This window comes from Arachis ipaensis, chromosome B06 (genome assembly GCF_000816755.2).
Source record: "Arachis ipaensis cultivar K30076 chromosome B06, Araip1.1, whole genome shotgun sequence".
Lineage (NCBI taxonomy): Eukaryota > Viridiplantae > Streptophyta > Magnoliopsida > Fabales > Fabaceae > Arachis > Arachis ipaensis.
The window spans coordinates 7,402,481-7,418,492 of NC_029790.2; the positions used below are offsets into that span (position 1 = coordinate 7,402,481).

Consider the following 16,012-nt stretch of genomic DNA (forward strand, 5'->3'; position numbering starts at 1 on the left):
AGCTGAGCCTTCAGGGCATCTTCGGTCATCGAGATGGCGTTCTTCCCTTGCTCCTTGGTCACCTTAAGCTTCTTCTTAAGCTCTGCGGCTTCGGCTTTAGCGGTTTTCGCCTCCGAGACGGCCTGCTCCCGCTCTTTCTCCAAGGCGGCAACCCGACCCTGAGCGGCATTCAGCTGACCCTCCAAGGTCATCTCACGTTCAAGAAGCCGAGCCACGGTCTCATCGGACGTCTTCAACCTCTCCGCAACAAATGACGCTTTCTCCTCAGCAACGCTAAGCTTTCCCCCCATCTCGGACAGCTGACCCTGGAGGAGTTCAACTTGAGCCTTGAAGTCATTGTTCGCCTTAACAGAGGACTCAAGCTTCCTCCGGAGCGCCTCCATCCCCGATAACTCGAATTCAGCCTTCCGAGCTATCACGGCCCCACGAAGCAAGGTGTGGTACATCCACCTCACCTGCCTGGACAGTTCGGTCTCGTGAAAATGCTCCTCTGTCCTGGGTATCAACTGTGAGTCAATAAATTTGGTAGCATCAAAGTTCCTTTCCATTATGGTAAGGGCCCCTTCCGGGCTGGAAGACATCCTTCGCTTCTTGGGAGTATGGATGAGCTCCACGTCACTATCCGGCTGGGGGGTGAGAGACGCGTGCCCTTCAGCGGGCCCTTCCTCCCGAGTAGGGGAAGCCTGGACCCCTGCAGCCTGTTTCCCCAACACGTCGGCATCCTGGGGAGAAGGCACAGCCTGATTCTCCTTCTCCCCTGAAAGACCCTCCGACTTACCGGCATCTTTCTCTTCGGCATTCTCGTCGTCACTCGCTTCAAAAAAGGTCTTCATCATATTCTCAAGACCAGTAACGGTGGCAGACATTTCCACTGCAACAAACAACAGGCGCATTAGTCGTTAGATCGGGAAAAGAAAAACAACAACAAAGAAACATAGGCAAACAAAGAAGACAACTCACGAATATAGCTCCTGGCGGCCTCCCGTTCACCCATAAGAAGATGAGGGTTCATGGGGTTCTTTTCAAAAATGGCAAAAAGTACGTCAGCTATTTGCTTATCTACAGGCGACAACCTCTTGTACGTCACCTTGATGAAAGGATTCGACCCCGCACCAAAACTCCAATAAGTCTGGATAAGGTGCTCCCCCTCTAACGACAACCAAAAGGAGTGACGACCTTTGACGGGACGAACTCTTTACGCATGGGGTTTTAACTCATTATGAGCATTTAATGCTCAGCGCGAAGAACGAAGCGGCGAACGAACGCCTCAGCAGACCAAGAGACACGCGCACAAGAAACGCGCCTCTCCCACAGTCAGCCGACTCGACGACAACACACGAACAAGGACACCATGCGCCACCGATCGCCTCACGACCATCACTGACGCGTCGGGGGCACTGTTACGGCCCTGGATTCCCGCGGGTCAACCCGACCCGAGCTCCACCCGGCCCGACTACACGCCTCTCAACCGACCCGGACACGCGTCCCGTATGGCTCTCCCACAGCTATGGGACAGCGTCCTTGGGAATATGGGTCTGCCCTCCAGAGGGGCCCGATACTGACATGTATATAAGGGGAAGACTGGCTCTTCCCCCAAGATACGTCACATCCCTACGCCACATTTACTCCGCCTGCACGTATTCTGAGTGTCTTTGCAGGTGACACCCCCCTCACACAAAGTGATCGGGACCTCGCGCTCCCGGACTGGAAGATCGTGATCAGACGAGCCCCTTCCTTCACCCCTGATCCTGACCTGAACCGTCCGATAACCGACCTACCGAACATTATATATAACATTAAAGATGATCCATGAGTCCATATTTTGTTTATCCGTTTGTGCGGGGAAAATGGAAATAGGAGCCACCTGTCACAGGAGGAAGAAGCATGTAGCAGTTTGTACAGTGTTCCGAAGATGTACGCATGCCAACGTACTCATTCTCTCTTACTCACACAACCGATTCACTCTCTTCCTTCTTCTTCGTTTCTTCTTCTCCGTTTTTCTTCTATGCTCCCTAGACTCACCCACAAGCTCAAGCTTCTACACTTACATTCTTTACCTCCTCCTTCTTCCTTCCTCCTTCGCCGCCGCCACTATCCTCCTCAATTTTCCAAATTCCCATACTACCCTTCGTCTTCAGCACCCTTTCTCCCTCTCAAACTCCCAATGGCATCTTCTTCTTCTTCCTTATCGCATTCGCAGCACAAGCACTCCAATCGCCTAGCTTCCGAGCAAAGCCCCTATCTTCTCCAACATGCTCATAACCCCGTAACTACCTCATCTACTTTCTCTCTTTTACTACTATTCCATTCAATTTTGCTTCTTTCTTCCTTCTTTTTTTCATTTAATTGCTTTCGTTATTCAATTGAAGGTTGATTGGTACCCTTGGGGCGAAGAAGCTTTTGCTGAAGCGCGCAGAAGAGATGTACCTATCTTCTTGTCAAGTACTCAATTATCTTTTCTTTTAACTTCTCCTTGTTTCCTTCCCTCTTTCTTTGCGTAATTAATTAACTGCTGGCTCTTTTGTTTGTGCTATTAATGGTGATTCCTTTCGAAGTTGGTTACAGCACTTGTCACTGGTATGTACTATATATCACTGAGAAACTGATCTTGTAACTGCTTTGATGCGCTTTCCATGGATGTTATTTACATTTTTGGAATCTAAACTGTTTTGATGCTAGGTGTCATGTTATGGAAGTCGAGTCTTTTGAGGATGAAGGAGTAGCCAAGTTGTTGAACGATGGCTTTGTTAGCATTAAGGTAATAATAATTCTAAAATTGGTTCCTATTTTTGGTAATGTGTTATTTCTGGTCTGGCATTCAAATGTGAATATTGCTTAATTCCATATTAATAATTATCCATGCCACAGGTGGATCGAGAGGAGCGACCAGATGTTGATAAGGTGATTTAATTTAAACAAACGGTGCATTTAAAGATACGTTTTTTGCATATATTTCAAAATCAGCAAATATGTTACTTATATACTAAGTTGTGCAGTATTTTAAGGGGGGAGGGGGAAACAAAAGAATTGCCTTTTATTTTTGTGGATCTAGAGCTCTGGAAGTCACCCTTTTTTGCTTAAATGGTTTGCTTGGTTTCATTGGTAGCATGTGGTTCCCTCTCCCTTTGAATCATCAAGGTGCTTAAAGTGTTCACTCCACCGGTGACAAGGTGCACTAAAAGATTTTCTCTTTTATCAGGTGTACATGACATATGTGCAGGCTTTGTATGGTGGAGGAGGTTGGCCACTAAGTGTTTTTCTTTCGCCTGACTTAAAACCTTTAATGGGTGGAACTTACTTTCCCCCTGAGGATAAGTATGGACGACCTGGCTTTAAAACTATTCTGAGGTAAGAATTATTCCACCGGAAGCTTTTGTCATCAATGTGCTTGGACAAACTATATTTTTTTTATTAAGGCTTCAGTGAACGTCAATAATTTAAAAATTCAAATAATTATTGTGGCCTTGGAAGTTCCTATTCATGTGTATTCTCCCTATACTCTCCAGAAAAGTAAAAGAGGCTTGGGATAGCAAGAAAGATTTGCTAGTTAAGAGTGGAGCAGCTGCAATTGAACAGCTTTCTGAGGCATTGTCTGCTAGTTCAGTTTCTGATAAATTGTCCGATGGAGTTCCAGATGATGCATTACGTCTGTGCGCTGAGCAGGTATGGCTTTGACCAAGTAGATAAGAGCAGTTGCACAATCCTGTTTCTTACATTTGCATGTATCTGGATCTTCTTTTTTTTTACTAAGTCCTTAATTTATATTCATGACCTTGATTCTTGAGTATCATTCAATCTACTATTTTCTTTATAGCTCTCTGAGACCTATGATTCCAAGTTTGGCGGGTTTGGGTCTGCACCTAAATTTCCCAGACCAGTTGAGACAAACTTGATGTTGTACCACTCCAAGAAATTGGATGATACTGGGAAGTTAGATGGAGCTAATGCAAATCGGGAAATGGTTTTCTTTACCTTGAAATCTATGGCAAAAGGGGGCATTCATGATCATATTGGAGGTGGCTTTCACAGATATAGTGTGGATGAGTGCTGGCATGGTAAGTTTATCTTGGACTGAATCTTTGGTATGTATCTGGTTTGTCTACGGCTGTAGTTCTACTTCTCAATTGCTCTGGCTTAACAGATGCATCATGCATTCCAATTTTGATTTTTCCACCTTAATTATGATGTTCTTCTGTGCATATTTAATGCTTTTGTTCTGAAATATTCTGGACATTTTAAATTGTTGGGCTGTGATATTTTTGCAGTTCCACATTTCGAGAAGATGCTATATGATCAAGGCCAGATTGCTAATGTTTATTTAGATGCTTTTTCTATCACAAAAGATACCTTCTATTCATGTGTAGCGCGGGATATTCTTGATTATTTAAGGAGAGACATGATTGGTCCAGACGGTGAAATCTTTTCAGCAGAGGATGCTGACAGTGCAGAGACTGAAGGAGCTACAAGAAAAAAGGAGGGAGCATTTTACATATGGTCCCGCAAAGAGGTATTTCATGCGCGTAGTTTTTCCTTAACCTTTTAATTAAGGATAAACAAACTGTAGGTCTGAAAAATGCACAAATTTTTCATTCTTCTCCCTAAAATTAAGTCGATTTGGTTATCGGGACCTAAATCAAACGGATTCCTGAATCATCTGTTGCTGAAATGGCACAATAATCTGCAGATGCGGTCAGTCAATTGAATATTTTCAAGGAATCAATTAAATCTATTTATTTTATTCAGGCAAGATATTTTTTATTGCGCAACGTGTTGTTTATCCAATTCCTAGTTACTAACTTATAGTTTTCTAAAATGACAAGCTACCTTCTAGAGTTTGTTACTGCACAAGCATACAACAACAACAACAACAACAAAGCCTTGTCCCACTAAGTGGGGTCGGCTTGTTACTGTACAAGCATGATTTAGGATAATAAACTTGCTTATTTGTTTGGTTAAAATAGGCCTCTTTTGTGTTCATCTAAATAGAATATTGTTGTTGATCTTGAGTATATGACAGTTCTGCGTAAATTCTTTCGGAAGATGTCTAGCTCTCAGCATCATGGCATTCTGTCCTGCTTTCCTTTTGTGATTTTGTAATTATATCTACAGCATCTCAACATGTAATAGATGTGTTGTAATTTATGATTTATTGTTTGCTATATTTGCAGTTGGCTTTCAACTTTTTTTTTCCCCTTTGAATATTTGGTTTCAACCATTTTGTTAATTTTAATTTTCGGTTTAGGTTGAAGACATACTTGGAGAGCATGCTGATATTTTTATTGAGCACTATTACATAAAGCAGTCTGGTAACTGTGACCTATCTAGCATGAGCGATCCTCATGATGAATTCAAGGGAAAGAATGTCCTGATTGAGAGAGAAGAATCAAAAGATCCTTCAGAGATCGCATCAAAGTACAGCATGTCAATCGAAACATATAAAGATATTCTTGGAGAATGTAGGCGTAAGCTGTTCGAAGTAAGGTCAAGGCGGGCAAGGCCACATTTGGATGATAAAGTATCCCCTTAAACATGGTTATTAATTTATTAAGAATCTTCTATGATGATACTGGTTTCAACTTTTTATGTATGAGTCTCAAGAGATCCTATGCTTCTAGGTTATTGTATCTTGGAATGGACTGGTTATCTCATCTTTAGCCAGGGCCTCCAAGATTCTCCTGGGTGAAGCTGAGGGCACTAAGTTCTACTTTCCTGTTGTTGGCACTGAAGTAAGTTTCCCCTTATACAGATGTGTCCATATATGTAGTTAGAGAGCCTTTGATATTTTAGTTTTGCCCTTTTGCTGAATGACTGTTGGTATTTAAAAAGACAGAAGACACTCTGCTTTGATATCATGGATGTCTGTAAATTATCCTGTTATGGATAAATTTTATATTGTTGTGTTGATCAAAATGGGAATTGGCAGTTGATGAGTTAGTTGGCATTGGCAGTTATAAGGGAATTGTGGATGAAGCTTGTTAAAGGAACACCTGGAGACAATTAGATCCTCTTCTTTTTTTCAGTTTTGAGTAATTGCTAATATATTTAACTTTCTCCTTTTTGTTTTGCAAATTCCAGCCAAAGGAATACATGCAAATTGCGGAAAAAGCAGCATTATTTATTAAGAAGCAACTTCACAATGCTGAAACCCAAAGGCTGAACCATAGTTTCAGAAATTCTCCATCTAAAGCACCTGGTTTCTTGGATGATTATGCTTTTCTGATCTCTGGATTACTGGATCTCTATGAGTTTGGTGGTGGAATCAACTGGCTTCAATGGGCAATTGAATTGCAGGGCACTCAGGTAAAGATTGATCTCTGAATCTGAAAGAAATTTCACAGTGCTTTGCCAGACATCGAGTTCCTCCTGAGATGTGTTACTTGCAGGATGCTTTGTTTCTTGATGGGGATGGAGGTGGATATTTCAATAATACTGGGGAAGATACATCAGTTCTTCTCCGTGTGAAAGAAGACCATGATGGGGCAGAACCCTCTGGGAACTCGGTGTCAGCTATAAATCTTATTAGGTTGGCTTCCATGCTTGCTGAAAGTAAGGCTGAGCACTATAAGCGAAATGCAGAGCACCTTCTGGTCCGTAAACTGCCACCTCTTTCCTCCTAGAAAACTTGTTTTCTTCTTTGTACAAGTTCCCAAGGGTGGAAAGTGATTATCACTTGGTAGTTGTCTAAGATTCCCCTTTACATGGTAGTGCAGGCTGTTTTTGAGAAAAGATTGAAAGCTTTGCCTATGGCAGTGCCCCTCATGTGTTGTGCAGCAGATATGCTGCGTGTACCTTCCAGAAAGCAAGTGGTTGTGGTCGGAGAAAGGAATTCTGAGGAATTTGAAAGAATGCTTGCAGCAGCACACGCATCATATGATCCAAACAAAACAGTGAGTATAATTAACTCCGTTATTGAGTTGATACTGCATATTTATTTTTGGTTGTCATCAATAACATCTGTGCGGATGTTGGTTGTAGGTTCTTCATATAGACCCCAACAACAAAGAAGAGATGGAATTTTGGGAACAGAATAACAGCAACATTGCTCTGATGGCGAAAAATAACCATGCAGCAAACAAGGTTGTAGCTCTTGTATGCCAAAACTTCACTTGTAGCCCGCCTGTGACTGATCAATCCTCACTTGATGCTTTACTATCCAAAAAATCGTCCTCTTCATCAACATGAGATATCGGTTCTCACAAGTGGATGTTAGCTAAAGCTTAGAAGCCATATTATACCCAACTTGTTGGTTCTGACTTCTGTGTCAAATTATTTTCTTCAGTGATATAGAGATTACGCTTGTCTTTTTACTCTCTATGCCAGCATTGTCTTTCAAATTTGATACAGAATGATGGAACTCTGTATATTTTTATAGTTAAAGGTTGAATAAAATAGTTATATATTAAGTTTGGTTTAGTTAAATAAGTTTGTACTTCATTTTCCTGGGTGAACTAGCACAATAAACTGAATAAAGTCACCATGGCGGGACTAAAAATTGTCTCCAATTCATCTTAGATGTTTGAAAAATGTGAGATCACATTTTGCCAAATAAATGAGATGTCACACTTTTTTTTGGTCTAAGATCACATAATTTTTCAGTAGTCAATGCATATTAAATTTGAAAATAAAGAAGAGCATAATTTCCTAAGATATTAAACGAATGGATTATGCTGATTCCGGTCATATTCAGAAGTCCATAAATCTATCTCCAAAGGAAAAAAGGGTCCTTTATCTGCTAGCTTCTAATTTGCTATCACTTCACACTTCCCACTTCCATTCTGAGACTCTTATCCAGTGAGTAGTGAATACCATGAAAGCAATCCAATTCCGTACGCCTAGGTTGTACTATGACACATTTCATCCCACAATCCACTTCCAGATACCATCATCATCATTATCACTCCCTAAACCAATGATCTCCCGCTGCAGCATAGTCCAATCTCACCACCCCAATTTCACAATCTCATACCTGATTGACTCATGTGGTCTCTCTCCAGACACTGCTGCTCTTACTTCCCAAAAGCTTCACCTTCCTTCTGCTGAAAGACCAGACTCTGTTCTCACCCTTCTCAGGGAGCATGGTTTCACAGATACCCAGATTTCAAACCTCATCAGAAAACGCCCATTGCTCCTCTTAGCAAACCCAGATATCCTCTTGCCAAAGTTTCAATTTTTCCTCTCCATTGGGATTTCCAATACCAACCTCGCAAGAACCCTAACCGCTGACCCAACCCTTTTGACCCGGAGCTTGGAGAAACAGATCATACCCTCTTACAATTTCCTCAAGAGTGTGTTGATCTCTGATGAAAAGGTTGCAGCTTCATTGAAGCGCACATCTTGGGTCTTCCTCGAGGATCACAAGAAGAACCTCGTACCAAACCTCAATCTCCTGAAAGAGATGGATGTTCCTGAATCATGTGTTACGCTGTTGCTGACTCATTTCCCGGAGGCATTGATGCAGAAAAAGGAGAACTTTGCAAAGCTTTCTAAGGAGATTAAAGAAATGGGGTTTAATCCAAAAAAGACAACTTTTGTGTTGGCCATTCATGTGCTCTCAGGTGAGGGTAACAAATCCATATATAACCGCTGTTACGAGGTTTATAAGAGGTGGGGTTGGTCAGATGATGACATCCTTGTGGCATTCAAGAAGCACCCACATTGTATGATACTTTCAGAGGATAAGATCATGAAGACAATGGATTACTTGGTGAATAAGATGGGTTGGCCTTCAGGGATGATTGTTAGGTGCCCAGTGGTGTTGTTTTTCAGCTTAGAGAAGAGGATTAAACCTAGGTGCTCTGTTGCTAAGGTTTTGTTGATGAAGGGATTGATTAAGAGGAAGTTGAGCTTGTCCACTTTGCTGTTGCCTGATGAGGACAGTTTCTTGGAGAAGTATGTGGTCAAGTATGAGCTGCAGGTGCCTCAGTTGTGGAGTGTGTATCAGAAAAAGTTGGATTTTATGAGTGTGATTTGATTTGAGTTTGCAGATAGCTATTGCCCGTATTCTAATCTTGTCTTAAATTTTTACATGATTAATAGAAGTTTACATAATGTGGCCTTGCCTATTTTTTTTGGCATCCTGGTTTCTCTGAATGTCTTGTTTGCTATATATGAATGGTGAATGCTGAATGGCATGTGTCAAGAGAGTTCAAAAAATGGAAGAAATAACAGTTATCAACTTGATACCTGAATTCAATAATCATCACATATGTAGTTAGTGATGTAAAAATGTAATGACAGCACATCCACTGAGAATCCTGATCATAAAATGCCTTAGTTCTTCTGTACACACTGCATTTGTTTAACAGAGGAACACAAAATCATATTTAATAGATGAAACAAAAAATATTATGTTTATAGACATTAAATTAATATATTTTATACTATTTTATTTTTCATCTAAATATAAATAACACAAAATAACTTTAAAAATACATTATAATATAGAACTTTAAAATATTTCATTAAATAAAATGAACCTTTTTTTCATGAGTAATTTAAAATGGGCTAATTTTTTTGTTATGGAAGTAAAAGTGGTGATATACTTTAACATGGTAATTTTTTGTGTTTTTCAAAACCGTGGAAGTACACAAATTCTTGACACCGATTTCTGTACTTAAAATTTTTTAATTTTTTTTAACACAAATCCGTGGGAACGATTTGTGTACCAATTTGTGTCCAATTTCTGCTTCTCTAGTTAAACGATCGGACATTTAAGTATAACACCCCAACAATCTACATTTAACAAAAACACCACTACCACTCCAATATTAAAAAAAAAAAATTCTTTAAAATGTTCTTATCCTAGCATAATTTTTTGATAAAAGAACTGCATGAGTAAGCTCCTTGTTCTTTGTGCTCCTAACATCATCCGCATAGAGAATTAGAGATAAACAACTGAAGCTGAAATTGGTAACAATTTTGGAATTTTCTCTGAAAAAGGATCAAGAAAATGGTGGAACAGAGGAAGCCTCTCGTTCTCTCTTCCACCAAACACCTCATCAATTCCTTGTTGAGCTCTTCCCCAAGCAACGACCCTGCAACCGCCACCGCCACCGCCACTACCACTCCCCTCTTCCAATTACCTGTGGGGATTCTCCGATTCTCCGACCACCCGAATCACCATCCCCAATTACCTTCTCTTGACGATTCTGCCCTTGTTGGCCTCTCCACTTTACTTCTTAAGAGGCTCTCTGTCACTTCTGGTTCACTGGTAATCCACACTCACAAGCTCCTCTAAACTTTAACTTCAATTCTGATACCCCTTTATCGAATTAAATCTCTTCGATGTTAAAAGTATTGTTTTTTGGGATAAATTTTGTGTTTTTTATTCATTTATTTGTTTTTAGGTTCTGGTGAAGAATGCTGAGATGGGTGTGCAGAGGGTTGCTGTGGCCATTGCTCTTGATCCTCCAGGAACTACTACTACACTTGAGCCTGATTCTGATTTGAATTTATCATCATCTTCTTCTCATCCTGCCAGAGTAATGCTTGTGTTTCCTTCTTGTGATTTCCCTGCTAGTGGGGCCTTGTTGTTTGATCATGAAGTTGCTTATTTGTCTCCACTTTTAGCATTTAATCTAAATTTGCACATGTCATGCTTAAAATCCATTCTACAACATGGAGAGGACACTTTAGCTTCTTATTTCAAGCCCCAATTTTGTAATGAGGATGCTGCAAAAAGCAATGAGGATTATGTTATCAATGTTGAGTTGGCACCTTTTGCTCAAGCTCTTAGGTTTGCATCACATTTGAGGGTTTCTTTTGTGAAGATGCCAGAATGTGGCATCCTTGAATCTATCAGAGAAACTTCACCTATTGAATCTAAAGAACGGCAAGACATGATTGACTTAGCATTACAAAAGTACTTCGAAGTCGATAGATATTTGTCAAGAGGAGATGTTTTTGGGATTAACATAAACTGGAAATGCAATTCAACTATTTGCATTCCGTGCAACCAAAAATCAGATAAGAAAAATGACAGTAACCTTATCTACTTCAAGGTATATTTAGTTCATTTTTTTCCCCATAAATCTCAAGAAATATGTCAGGTTCTTGTTAGAGTGTAACTTATATCCTCAGGTCATTGCTATGGAACCATCAGATGAACCGTTCCTTCGAGTCAATAAAACCTCAACTGCTCTGGTCCTAGGAGGGAGTTCACCATCCGCCCTTCCTCCAGATTTGTTAATTGCTGGACCAGAAGGACCTGTGCCATTGCAAGGAGACACAGTAAAGATATTGGGTTCAATACTTACACCAACTTTCTGTCCATCGGCCCTTTCTTCGAAGTTTAGAATTTCAGTTCTATTGTATGGCTTGGCAGGTGTGTTCTCCGTTGCCTTATACCCTACTTTCCATGTGAATCACCATTTGTATTCACAGTTATTTTTCTTATTTGAAATAAATATACCTGGTTTGAGAAGTCACATGTGGTGCTGTTTGAATTCATTGATGGCCTATATTGTATTTCTGATCAACAGAATTATGCAGGTTGTGGGAAGAGAACTGTAGTTAGATATGTTGCTCGTCGACTGGGCTTGCATGTGGTGGAATATAACTGTCATGATCTAATGGTGTCTGAAAGAAAATCTATTGCTTTGGCTCAAGCTTTCAAGACAGCTCAAAGGTATATTTTGAAACTACAAGTACATATATGTATCTAACTATGTATATATGTTAAGCTGATTGCCTGTCTCAGGCCAAGAGGAATTTACTTCTTTGAATATGTTTTCTGATTTTTATGCACTTCTGGGATGTGATTGTTACAGATACTCACCAGCAATACTTCTTCTACGGCATTTTGATGTTTTTCGAGATTCACCTTCTCCCGATGGTTCACTAAATGATCAAAGAGGCAATACATCTGAAGTAGCATCTGTTATCAGGAGATTCACTGAACCAATTAGTGAACATGATAGCAACTCCAGGGGAAAATCAAATGGTGAATTTGTAAGATTTAACTTATATGAATGTTGTTGTTATTCTTTGATGATTACCCTTTAGTAAACCTTAAATCTTTATCATATTACAAATCAGAGAAAGAAGCAAAACAAGATAACATCAAAAGAAGCAACAGGCCAGATAAATAGTACATAGTTTTCGTAGTTTCCATAACAGGAAAAAGAATCTAATGAAAGTGAAACAGCTTGTGGGAACTCTATTAAGTTGTGCCAACCTCTACCATTTCTTTTTTTTTTTTTGTATTTCTAATATATAGGATTACAAAGATATTTACTTTTGCAACATGCTGGTGAAGGTTGAGAAGAATGTTGAGAAAACAAGCGTGCATCAAATCCTCTTGATTGCTGCTGCCGACAGCTCAGAAGGTCTACCTCCAACTATCAGACGCTGCTTTAGCCATGAAATAAGTATGGGACCTTTGACTGAAGAGCAAAGGACTGAAATGTTATCCCACTCACTTCAAAATGTTTCTGGACTCCTCTCTGATGTAAGTTTGGAATGAAGCTTCATCTTGTGTAAACCTTCTTTTGCTTCTTTTTACTTGTGGCATCGCCAATGCCAGTTCTCTCTAAATTTCAAAACTTAATTAAACTGATTTAAAAACTAAGTTATGAATAAATGATATTGAAAGCAAGGAGTGGGTAGAAGAGTTGGGCCATGTGATTAATTTGTTAAACTTTCTCCTCTCTTCTTTGTTAAAAATTAAAAATATAATAGTGGGCTCTTATGCAAAAGAAAAAAATGGGATACTAAATTTAGGATCACCATTTGTATGGTAGTATAGAAATTTTTATCCAAAAAAATATGTATAATATCCCTCAAATTATTAGGACTGGCATTTAATTGCACATTGGACTTCTTTGATTATTACTGCTGAATTTGATCAATCACATTGTTGCTTCTTGCAGCCTGATTTGGAGGGTTTTGTAAAAGAAATAGTTGGTCAAACATCTGGTTTTATGCCCAGGGATATGTGTGCTCTAATTGCTGATGCTGGTGCCAACTTATTTCCCAGGAACGATACTGAAGTGGACAAACATAGGTTTGAGGATATAGATGCTTCTTCTAGTTCCAAAGTGACACAGGAGAAGGAGAAAGTTTCACCTCAAATTCCTAGGAAGGAAGATTTGATGAATGCTTTAGAACGATCAAAGAAAAGAAATGCATCAGCATTGGGCACTCCAAAAGTAAATTAAACTGCTATTGTTTTATCAATGAAGAGTGCACACATTAGCTCATTATTTGTCTTTGAGATGAAAACTTTTCCTAACTTCATGGAGATATTAAGCATGGAACTGATTTGCAGGTTCCCAATGTGAAATGGGAAGATGTCGGTGGGCTTGAAGAAGTCAAAAAATCAATCCTGGATACTGTTCAGGTGAGCTTCTTGTGTGGCATAACTATTGATTTTACATCTTTCTTCTTATATAAAAGCACAACTCCACCCTTTTATGTTGGAGACAAAGCAACTTGAACATACATTCAGTGAAACTTGTGTTTAAATGTTCAACATTGTATATTAATCATTAGGTTGTCATATTTGTAAGTTGGTTGAGTTGAAGTCCATTCAAGTTTCTATTCATGTATAAAAATAAAAGTTAAAAGAGAGAAATGAGGAGCTTTTGAAGAGTCTAGCCTACCTCCTAAACATGGAAGCTATGAAAGTGCAATTCTGTTAAAATGGATATTGAAGAGACTTTCTCTGCTATCTATCATCTCAGTTTATTTAGCATATCTTAGCTTTTTCTAATTGATGGAAAATAATATGCTTCTGCTTCAAGTCAATTTTTTTTGTTTCAAAACATTTTCAGGCTTGTTTCTTATATATTGGTGTATTTATCTTGTTAAATAATAAGCAATCTCGGATATACTGTTTATGTAGAATATCTAATTGTTCTGAATTTCATATTTTTAGTTGCCCCTCCTGCATAAAGATCTTTTTGCATCTGGATTACGCAAGAGATCCGGCGTTCTTCTGTACGGTCCTCCTGGAACTGGCAAAGTAAGTTGCAGGGTACCCGTTAATGACAATATTCAACCTGCCTTTTACATTTTTCCCCTTACTGAAGTTTTCTGACTCCATTCTATTTTCAATTATTTTTATTGCATTTCAGACATTATTAGCAAAAGCTGTTGCTACTGAATGTTCTTTAAATTTTCTTAGTGTAAAAGGTCCTGAACTGATAAACATGTACATCGGAGAGTCTGAGAAGAATGTTAGAGACATTTTCCAGAAGGTATAGCACTAGTTTTGCTAATTTTATATCTGAAATGGACCGTTTTCATAGCATATTTGAATGTTTTAAACTTTCAATGTAATTCACAGGCCAGATCAGCACGCCCATGTGTTATCTTCTTCGATGAGCTTGATTCTCTCGCCCCAGCTCGGGGTGCTTCTGGAGATTCTGGGGGCGTTATGGACAGGGTGGTTTCTCAGGTATTTATTTACCTTTTCTAAATAATGCCATGTTTGTAGAAAACCTTCCCCGAGTTTCCTAATGCAATATGTTTCCCTTGTTAATAGATGCTAGCCGAGATCGATGGCTTAAGTGATTCGACACAGGTTTTATTCTCTTTCTGGAAAATTTATTTTAGCATTCATGTGATATTTTATTTTCCTTCTAAAAAATGGTATCTCTCTATGTGGCCTACTAGGATCTGTTTATTATTGGTGCAAGTAATAGACCGGATTTGATAGATCCGGCACTTCTACGTCCCGGTAGATTCGATAAGCTTCTATATGTTGGAGTTAACTCCGATGCGTCTTATAGGGAGCGGTAAGCACTCTACGTTTCCGGTTCTCTGTTTGGTGAAGAATCTATTATTTGATATCTTTTGTGATAGATTGTTATGCACTTCTAATATCGAACTTTCCCAGGGTCTTGAAAGCACAAACTCGAAAGTTCAAGTTGCATGAAGATGTTTCACTGTACTCTATAGCGAAAAAATGTCCGCCGAACTTCACCGGAGCTGACATGTATGCATTGTGTGCAGACGCCTGGTTCCATGCAGCGAAGCGCAAGGTTAGTACACCAAGATCATTGGATCTGCACCCATGATTCTGTGATTTTAGACTGTACTGATCCTTGGTGATTTTTGTCTAGGTTTCGAGCACAAATCCGGAGTCTTCCAGCCAAGATAGTGAAGCAGATTCTGTAGTTGTTGAATACAGTGATTTTGTCCAGGTATCTAGAATCCCCCCTTCTAATTTGGTTAACCATGGTTCAAAGTTCAAACTTTGAAGCATTTTTCCTACTGATATTGTGACTGCCATTTCCTGAAAATTTTAGGTCTTAGTAGAGCTGTCTCCTTCCCTCTCCATGGCTGAGCTTCAGAAGTATGAGAAACTTAGAGATCAGTTTGAGGGCACCTCAAAATAATTTCTCTTCTTACGTTCTTGTTCTTTCATGCAAATTGTTTTTGGCAACAGTTGAAAAGTGTTGTTAAATTAAAGTAATAAATTTTCAATATTTGAAAACACTTTAATTTAAAAAATAAAAGTAAAAAGTGTTGTAAAAATATAAAAAAGATATAATTTTATTTTTAATAATATTTTTGAAGAGTCGACAAAGTTGTAGAAGTGCTCTAGTCACAATAGACTAGACTGCAACTATATCTATAAGAAATTTATATATTACATACCTGATAGGCATAGGTCTTATATTTGGCTACCAACTACATAAGCTCATTGCCACGTTTAGATGATGAACAACTCATTGTAAACATGTTTCCGTGAATTATCTTCATTATTTTATTCCTTTTCTTTATTATGAAGACGCTTTGATATCATTGATATGTCATGCTCACGGTTGATTCTTATTTATTGAAGATAAGTAGTTTATAAATATTTGTATGAGAGTATAAAAATTATAAAGTTCATTTTAGTACGATTATGTTACGATGTTATGATATTTTAAAAAATATTGTTAAAATTAAAGTAATATTTTTTTATTGTTAAACAATATTTTTTTAAAAAGTGTTACTTAAAAAAAGTATTATCAAAATATATAAAAAAATATAAAATTTTAATTTTAACAATACTTACATAGTC

General features: G+C 38.8%; 3 protein-coding genes across 4 annotated transcripts; all 3 read left to right on the forward strand.

Annotated features, from left to right (window-relative positions):
• Positions 1,847-7,403, forward strand: LOC107645607 (spermatogenesis-associated protein 20). Of its 2 annotated transcripts, XM_016349676.2 has the most exons (15): positions 1,847-2,266; positions 2,370-2,442; positions 2,556-2,577; positions 2,680-2,758; positions 2,869-2,901; positions 3,200-3,348; positions 3,507-3,663; positions 3,815-4,055; positions 4,266-4,507; positions 5,243-5,515; positions 5,616-5,726; positions 6,076-6,300; positions 6,384-6,587; positions 6,711-6,887; positions 6,976-7,403. In XM_016349676.2, the coding sequence occupies exons 1-15, from the start codon at positions 1,913-1,915 to the stop codon at positions 7,180-7,182; spliced, it is 2,547 nt and encodes an 848-aa protein (XP_016205162.1). In that variant the 5' UTR covers positions 1,847-1,912; the 3' UTR covers positions 7,183-7,403. The 2 variants fall into 2 exon arrangements, with proteins under 2 accessions (XP_016205162.1, XP_020959514.1); XM_021103855.1 differs by lacking the exon at positions 1,847-2,266 and having other exon boundaries at positions 2,405-2,442; positions 2,566-2,577.
• Positions 7,522-9,074, forward strand: LOC107645608 (transcription termination factor MTERF9, chloroplastic). The gene has a single exon (XM_016349677.2). It carries the CDS (start codon positions 7,808-7,810, stop codon positions 8,969-8,971), a length of 1,164 nt encoding a protein of 387 aa, XP_016205163.1. The 5' UTR covers positions 7,522-7,807; the 3' UTR covers positions 8,972-9,074.
• LOC107645610 (peroxisome biogenesis protein 6) lies at positions 9,820-15,731 on the forward strand. The gene is made up of 16 exons (XM_016349678.2): positions 9,820-10,210; positions 10,347-11,000; positions 11,080-11,323; positions 11,491-11,626; positions 11,769-11,949; positions 12,257-12,448; positions 12,870-13,148; positions 13,268-13,339; positions 13,877-13,963; positions 14,076-14,198; positions 14,288-14,398; positions 14,486-14,524; positions 14,617-14,738; positions 14,840-14,984; positions 15,066-15,146; positions 15,252-15,731. Exons 1-16 carry the CDS (start codon positions 9,950-9,952, stop codon positions 15,339-15,341), a joined length of 2,817 nt encoding a protein of 938 aa, XP_016205164.1. The 5' UTR covers positions 9,820-9,949; the 3' UTR covers positions 15,342-15,731.

Excerpts from the sequence above, each read along its gene's own strand:
- LOC107645610 (XM_016349678.2), top strand. The coding sequence starts at position 9,950 with ATGGTGGAACAGAGGAAGCCTCTCGTTCTCTCTTCCACCAAACACCTC. Across the intron at positions 14,525-14,616 it reads GCTTAAGTGATTCGACACAG|GATCTGTTTATTATTGGTGC; the intron begins GTTTTATTCTCT and ends GTGGCCTACTAG. Across the intron at positions 14,739-14,839 it reads GATGCGTCTTATAGGGAGCG|GGTCTTGAAAGCACAAACTC; the intron begins GTAAGCACTCTA and ends GAACTTTCCCAG.
- LOC107645607 (XM_016349676.2), top strand. The coding sequence starts at position 1,913 with ATGTACGCATGCCAACGTACTCATTCTCTCTTACTCACACAACCGATT. Across the intron at positions 2,443-2,555 it reads TGTACCTATCTTCTTGTCAA|TTGGTTACAGCACTTGTCAC; the intron begins GTACTCAATTAT and ends TTCCTTTCGAAG. Across the intron at positions 2,578-2,679 it reads GGTTACAGCACTTGTCACTG|GTGTCATGTTATGGAAGTCG; the intron begins GTATGTACTATA and ends TTTTGATGCTAG.
- LOC107645608 (XM_016349677.2), top strand. The coding sequence starts at position 7,808 with ATGAAAGCAATCCAATTCCGTACGCCTAGGTTGTACTATGACACATTT.